The sequence below is a fragment of the Aethalodelphis obliquidens genome, unplaced genomic scaffold (genome assembly GCF_003676395.1).
Source record: "Aethalodelphis obliquidens isolate GAN/ISIS:26980383/991018 unplaced genomic scaffold, ASM367639v1 scaffold29, whole genome shotgun sequence".
Taxonomy (NCBI): Eukaryota; Metazoa; Chordata; class Mammalia; order Artiodactyla; family Delphinidae; genus Aethalodelphis; species Aethalodelphis obliquidens.
Genome location: NW_020837973.1, coordinates 5,361,246 through 5,369,076, shown reverse-complemented (window position 1 = coordinate 5,369,076; position 7,831 = coordinate 5,361,246). Strand labels below are relative to the sequence as shown.

The 7,831-nt window shown below is 55.4% G+C and overlaps 1 protein-coding gene across 1 annotated transcript in view; it reads right to left on the bottom strand.

Annotated features, from left to right (window-relative positions):
• Positions 1-2,883: 2,883 nt before the first annotated feature.
• The window catches only part of TENT4A (terminal nucleotidyltransferase 4A), a gene marked incomplete at its 5' end in the record, with an annotated part of 44,466 nt that continues 39,518 nt past the window's right edge, over positions 2,884-7,831 (bottom strand). Inside the window, 2 exons of the mRNA XM_027125375.1 lie at positions 2,884-5,141; positions 6,669-6,833. Of these exons, the coding sequence (XP_026981176.1) occupies positions 4,947-5,141; positions 6,669-6,833 (360 nt within the window). The remainder of the gene's footprint in view (positions 5,142-6,668; positions 6,834-7,831) is intronic.

Sequence of the window (7,831 nt, the reverse complement as noted above, 5' to 3'; positions counted from 1 at the left end):
CTGTGGATGGGACGTCACCTGTGCCCAGCATGGAGGCATGCAAAGCCACAGCGCTGGTGGCGTCACAGGGTGATCCGGGCCCACTAAGTACTTAGAACGTCAGCCTCGTCTCTGCGGGGCCCTCGGCCCCGGCCTTAGCAGACCCCCACCCCCGCCCCCGCTGTTCCTTCCCCTGCGCGAAGGGCCGGGGGGTGCGGGTCTTGCCGGGAGAATGCAATTGAGAGACAACGGTGAGGGATCTGACCACGAGGGCCTGAGTGCGCTTGAAGCTGGATGAGAAAGGAGGCGCCAGGGGCAGAGGAAGATGGGGTCCGCCAGGAAGGAGCCGAAAGGACCAGAGGGTGGGATGAGAGCGCACATTCCAGAATCTGTCTTTATGAGGGCCACTATCTTACGACATAAACACTGGCCATGAAAACCAAGTCCAGGTGGTTTTCTCATAACCATTTGAACACATCAACCCAGGGGGCTTCCGGCTGGCCCTCAACACCAGTGTGAGGCGAAGGGGTTCAGCCTGAAGTCAGCAGTCTCTTGGGGGATCACGGGAGACCTTGAGGCGCTCCGGGCTGGCACACGGCTCAAATGAAAGCAGAACTCACCCTACCTTCTGAAAACCCCACTAACGAACACCGGGTTTATCCATCTTGCCCACTCTGGGGCCTGTGAATCACAAATTGGTCCTTCTCCAGGACCCTGTGATGCTGGGAGACTGACAGAGAATGACACCAGCCGGTGTGGCCAGGGTGCCTTCCTCATCAACTGCTGGGGAACCGCCCTGCCCACACGCAGCCAAGGAAACACAGTAATGAAACCTATTCTTGAGTCGCTCTTAACCAATGGGAAGTAGCCCCAAGGGTGGGGTGTTTGGGGTTCTGTGCTTCATGGTAACCACTATCCACTGTAATCAGCTTGCTCTGGTCATCTAAGTCGCCTAAAGATTGGCAAGAGCTTTGCAAGTTCTGAAGTGTAACGATAAACATCACACCCTCCTCAAAGTTTCATCAAATCATCACAGGGTGAATGTAGCCAATATTTCATAATAACTTTAAATGGAGGATAAGCTACAAAAATACTGAAATACTATGCTGCACACCTGAAACTAATATCGTAAGTCAACTATACTTCACTAGAAAAATAAAGAATACGTTTTAAAAAATCATCATAAGGTGACTGAAGCAAAAACGTGTACGTGTGTCTCGATTACCAATGTCACCGCCACCGTGCACACAGGCTGTCTGGGGCCCACGTGCCAGGCACCTCGAACGGGGATAAGACAGCGCACGAGAAACCCTGCAGCAACTCGAAGAGGAAATCCTGGAGGGAATTCCCTGGTGGTCCAGTGGTTAGGGCTCCACTCTTTCACTGCCGAGGGCCCAGGTTCAATCCCTGCTCAGGGAACTAAGATCCCACAAGCCACGAATCTCAAACAAACAAACAAACAAATAAATAAATGAAAAGGGAAGTCCTGGAGACGTGGCCGCGAGGGGTTTATCTGGAAGCCTGGGAGTCAGCGCTGATGGGCCCTGAGACGACGTGCTGGACGGGCAGAGGGTCACACTGAGGCCGAGCTGCAGTGGGACCCTCACGACAGCCGACGCTGGCTCGCCAAGTCCCGGGAGGACGCAGGGCCCCGCCGGGACAGCACAGGTACCGCCTCCCCTCTGAGCTCCCCGAGGCCCTGCTTACACTTCAGGTAACCGCAGTCTCCACGCCCCCGGGTTCCAGGCTCCCGGTGCAACTGGCCTGTTCAGCCCCTGCTCCTCGGGGAGGCCTCAAGTATCTGCGGTCACACCATCCAAGCTCCTGCGGAGAGCTGTGGGCAGAAACCCCGAGGCGGCCAAGGGCGACCCCCGCCCCCCGCCCATCACCCCGTCCACCAGGCGGCCTTACCAGCTCCACCTCCAGGCCGACCCCGGATCCTAAACCCGCACTGCAGCCCGTCCAGTGCCCCGAGCAGCCGTCCTCTCTCGCCTAGACCATCCCAGCACCATCCTCCAGAGGTGGCCAGTGGCACGGAGAGCCTCCCACCTCCCCTCGCAGCCTCCAGGAGCTCGCCCAGCCCACCGCCCTCCTATCTAGCTCCTGCACCCCGCCTCGGCCATCAGGCCTCCTGCTGTGCCCCTGATGCACCCAGCTCCCTGGCGCCACTCAGGCCCTGGGCTCCAGGCCGCCCCAGGCGGTCCTGTTAAGAAAAACACACCCGTCACTCTTCACCTCCAGCCACGGCATCCTGCCCTGCTGAGGCCACGTGGCGTCGGCTGCTCTCGGAGGTCTCCTGCGACCTCACTGGAACGTGGGTGCCTGAGGAGCAGGCCTGGCATCTCCAGACAGCACCTGCCCAGGGCACCCTCGGAAGGTGGAAGGACCCGAAGGAGCACTGGACCCGTGACACCAGCCTTACGGCACGCCAGGCTCTACCAACCAGGTCCCGGAGCACCCCACTCGCGGGCCTCGCAGCCCGGGACAAGCGGCTCAGTCACTCGCTGGTAAGAAATGTTATACGTTTCCTTATAAATCCTAATCATCAGCTACATTAAGCCGCACCGTGATGTTCGGTGGTTTAAAATGCGTTATTTTGAAGTGATAATAACGTTGACCTCAGAGAGCCGTGGAAGAAACAGAGGAGTGGTCGGGAAGTCAGTACGGTGTCACACCGCGCACAAAGAGCAGCATTTAAGTGGCTTTGGCGCACCCTGCCAGCCTAGCCTGTGGCGGGTCTGGTTCTCCTGCGCTCAGCCTGCAACCTCACCAGGTTCTGAGTTCACCGAACCAGTGGTAACACGATGGCCCACCCTCCGAACTTAGAGAGGTCAAGAACATAAGCTGCAGGAGCCATAACATAACATAAACCCCGCAAGGAAAGACACACTCAAACACGACACCTCCTGGTTTCCAAAGTTTATTAAAAATCAAAGAATAGAAAAACTTTACATAAAAATATGTCAATTTTAGCTTCCACATTGTTGTCCACACACACAAAAAATCGAAACATGATATCCTGTTGTCAGGCCCGCGGCGTGTGGCCACAGGCAGCCGGGCCAATTCATTGGTTCACCGTGACGGGGCTGGAGCCTGGCGCCCGGGTCAGGGACTGAGGGTCCCGAGGCACACCCGAGGGCGCTCCCACGGTACCCCGCGGTCCCCCGCAGCGTTTCCTTGGAGGAGGGTTACAGTCAATATTGCTAACGCGTAGAGATTAGTACAGGCCTACGGATCAGTTTTTATAAATATTTCTTTATCAATAGGTTCATGATTTAAATATCTTTAAATACTTTTGATAACCTCTGATCATCAAGAACTGCAGACAAAGTGTGCTGCTCGGCTCTGGGAGCCTCCCAGGGAGCCCTGCAGGCGCGGCTGGCCACTCTCAACGCACGGGGGCCAGTCCTGCTTCCAGGGGGCCCGCAGATGCAGTGAAGCTCTCCACACTCAGACCCCACTTGAGGACGCCCCGCTTCTGCATGTCACTGGGGTCACGGCAGTAAGCTTCTCGTCCCAACCTTCTCTGCTAGTGGACTTCAAAGACCATCCCACCTGTAGCGTCAGCAGGGCCAGGACTCCCATTTTAAAAATGGGAGTCGGATGACCTAGAAGAGGCACCTAACTCCCAGGACACCTGTGGTGCTCCAAAAACTCAGGGTGAGGCAGGATGGGTATATTAGTGTTCAAAAATGGGTAACAAAGACAGTGGCTGTCATGGCAGAATACACTTGCATAGTATACCTGTATGCTTCTCAAGCCGGGCGCCAGCCGCTCCGGGGCCCGACACTGGGCTGTGCTCTCCTGTGATGTGTTAAAAACCCCTCCACAGCGCACTGAGCAGCTCAAGTGCTTCTCCTATATTTGCTCTTAACAGAACGAATGCATACTGCTACAGATTCCACAATGGAATCAACATAATTCCTTTCTCCACATTCCTAAAACTGGGTACCATTGTCCGTGACGCTGTTCACCAGACCCATCATTTACAGGCTATGTTACTAAAACTGAGGCGTTTCAAAGTTCACATTTGCTTAAGATTTCATCATGTGACAACCTTTCCTCCCCATAGAAAGTTATACACTCTGGCACTCTAAATGCTGGGTCTGTTGTCTAGTTTAAAAGAACCAAACCCAAAACATTAAAACTCCACGGTCAGAGCAAGACAACAGACAGGCCGGACGGCAGAGCCGGCGGGCAGCTGGTCAGAAGGCTTCGGAGCCAAACCCCTTCGGAAACCCGCTGGGGGGGCGAGTGAGGGGGAGACTCAGCTCCTTCACCACGAACTGAGAGGCCTCACGTCTGACCAAAAGAAGGAACATAAAAATAAACCCCAAGCCCCTCGTTCGCAGTGTTCGTAACAACGCTCATCAGACAACCAGCCGACAGGATGAACCCAACTTAGAAAATGCAACTCGGGAAAGGATCTAAGCTCGTTTAAAAAAATTCCCTTCTCCCTTAAATATAACTTATGTGAAAATATGAAATTAAATAAAAAATATCTGAGTTATTGCACAAATCATAAATTTCCAATATTTACATAGAAAAACAGTTCTGAAATTTGAAACAAAATGTGAGGGCAGTAAAACAAGGATGACCTCCCAACAAATAACGGGGTTCGATCTCCGTTGCTCTGACAACGTGGAATGAAGTACCAACGCAAAGGACAGACACGGTACTGAGAAAGGCCAAGGCCCCGTCCCGTCCCCGCAGCTCCTGGTCCAGCACTGAAGGGAGACTCCTGGGAAGGCAGAAGGCAGCGTCCACGTCCAGTGAGGCTCCACAGACGAGCACGGGAGCCGTTCTTCATGACGGACGTGGCCACCGCACAAGGAACATGCAGAGCGAGCAGCCGAGGGCGCCGGGGGCCCGGCTGGCGTGCTGGGTGCTGGTCTCAGGTCCCGGGGGCGCCGAGGCCACCCGGCTCCAGTCTGGGAGGTGTGGGCCGGGTGGCGCCACCAGGAGTATTATCTGCTGAGACTGACGGGCAGGCTGTCCCTCGTGTGTGTGTGTTTTCTCCTCCTCCAGCCGGCGCGGTTATACTGGTGGTGCCCCCGGTTGCCCACGGGAGGCCGCACCCCTCCGCTGCCCACCGCACTGTAGCTGCCGCCTTGGCCGTGGCTGTGGGAGCCCTTCATGGACAGTTTCATGCCGCTGTGCTGCTGAGGGGACCAAGAGGGACACAGGGTTGGAGGCCATCCTGGACAGGGCCCACGTGGAGACCCGCCGCCTCCGTGGGCTGGGAGCCTGAGCGAGAAGGAGACACGACCCCGCTGGGGGGTCTGAAGGGTGGCGGGCCCGCGGGCAGGGCTGCAGGCTGCGCACGGTGGCCCGCTGCGCGTGTGCACGTGACCCCAGACGCGACGGGACTGACAGCGAGCCTCCGCTCACGCCTCACAGGGACTCCTGTTGCTACCTCCAGACACGGAGAACCACCCCTACCCCAGAGCTCTGGCAACACGAGAACTGTGGGCCTGTTTCAAACCACACGTGTTCATATCCAAATACGTCTGGAACCTCACTTCTAGCTGCTTCTACGTGTCCACAGAGATAAGAGGGTCCCTCTCACTTTCTCCCCCAGACTTCGACCGTGACATTCTGGAAACACACGAGTGGGTTCCATGTCAGTGGGGTGTGTGCAGGCTGCTCCCAGGCCGCCAAGCCCCACGCACAGCAGACCAGGGAAGACATGGCTGGTCTCAGGAAGGTTTCAGAGCAAAACCAGCAGAAGGGGGTTACGAAGGAAAGCCAAAATGCTATTATTAAGGAAGAGCACTTTTGCCCTCTGCAAAGTTGTAATTTCATCCTGAGTATTTCTAACAGATCAGCGTAGCAAGCCAGGTAGCGACAGGATGGATAAATCCAGGAAGGAACGTTCTATTACTTAACTCTAAATGAAAAAGATCAGCAGGACTCAGTGACATAGGTCCAAAGAGCCAACCCTCAGGGATCAAAACTTACTGGCAAATGTGATTAGACAAGCAACAGAGAGCGCTGACCAGCGCGGAGGTGGACAAGCGCCGTCAGCCTGGGCGCGTTGGCCTTCGGGCCTCGCACCCCGACCCCCATGCCTGGACACGGTCATGGCTCTTTCCAACATCCTGGCACCTTAACAACGACCTGTCTTCCTGATACCAAGTTTCTAATGTGTGGGATCTGGACTTAGAGCAGCCACAGGGCAATGGACAAATGCATTCACAGGGACCACCCCACCCCGGTCACTAGAAAACCAATCGCACGCAGGCCCTGCCAGGCCCTCTGCCCAGGGCACCCACGGCAAAGAACAGGGAGGGAGGGAAACTGTGGGAAGACAACACTGCTCACGGCGTGATCGTTCCTGGTTTCATCATCTGCTTCTTGAAAACCAAAGTTCTTTTAGTGTGTAAATTAACAGAAAAATGGGAAATCAAAATATTCTTCGCTTCAAACGTAATTTTTATGCTAACAAATTCAATAGAAAAAAGAGATGCATGATGAATTAAACTATATGAAATTTTAAAATAATTTCTTAACACTTGTAAAGTTTTGTTTGTTACAAGGGAAAGCAAACATGAAGCTGAATGATCAGAGAAGAAAACAAAAAAAAGAATCTCTGTGGAATTCCCTCTCTGGTGGAGAAAGCATTAAGCACCGGGCTATCACAAACCTGTTTGGTGGGAACCCAGGACCCGGGCAGACAGGACTCATACCTTGTGATACAGGTGAGGGCTGGAAAGCGCGTTGGGCGGCGCAGATGGGACGGCCGGGGAAGACACGTGGTGGACAGCTTTCAGCGCTGGAGCTCCTTCGATGCCAGCTGGTCTACAGGGCACGGGGGCCACCCCGAGCGTTGGTGGAGGTATAGTAAACCTGGTCTGGGAGAGAATGAGCAGAGACGTCCATGAGGCACCAACGCAACACAGGCTAAACCAGCCCGTCCTTACCATGGGCGCCAACGAGGGTGCCATTTGCAAACAGGCCCCTTAGCTTGTGCCCGACTACAACATCTTATTTTGAATCGGACACATTCTATACTCTGAAACAGCAACGACGATGTGAAGTATGTCCAGTCACCCAAGTCGTGAGGTTTTAATATTCACTGAAGACCAAACAACTCAAAAACATTACAGTCATCAAAATACCTGTACCCCTGGTCTCCAGAAAGAGCCCTCAGCAAGGCAGATGACAGGCGTGAGGCTGGCCCGAGCGAAGGCCCACAGACAGGGTGGACACCCTCCCCGCTCTCGTCAGAGTCCCCAACGCTTCCGTCTTTGCATCACTGGCCCGTCACGGGGCAGAGGTGCTGGTGGGAGCCCCTCCACTCACTTTCAACAACCTCACTGCTCTCGTCTTAGAAGTGGATGCATTTGCCCCAAAGACCTCTGGAGCGTGACCGTGGCCACCGGGGCAGCGGCTGCAGCAGGAGCTGGGGCCTCAGGGGTGCGCTCAGGGGCTGCAGGGCACACACAGTGCCCCTTCCTCACACCTCCTCCCCCCCAACCCCAGGGCCTGAGCACACCCGCGGCCTCTCCTCCGTGGGGGCTCTGCGGCCCCAGCTCTAAGTCCCCACTGCACCCCGAGTGGGCAGGGGAGACTGTACACGTGAGGTTTTCAAGTGGGATTTCCCTTAGTTACCCCACTGGAAGTAATGTTTGAAGTTTGGGAATACAATGAGAAAGTGGGCTTTGAGCCTCGTCTTAAAACTTGAATGACCTTAGCTTCTGCCTCACTCACTGTCCGTGCGGGTGACAGATGGGACCCGGCACAGCATGTGGCCCTGACCATCCCCCCGACGTCCCCAGCATCCTGGAGGGAGAGCACGGGCAGCACGGATCGGCATGCAGCTCTCGAGGGAGCTGAGCCCAAGGAAAGG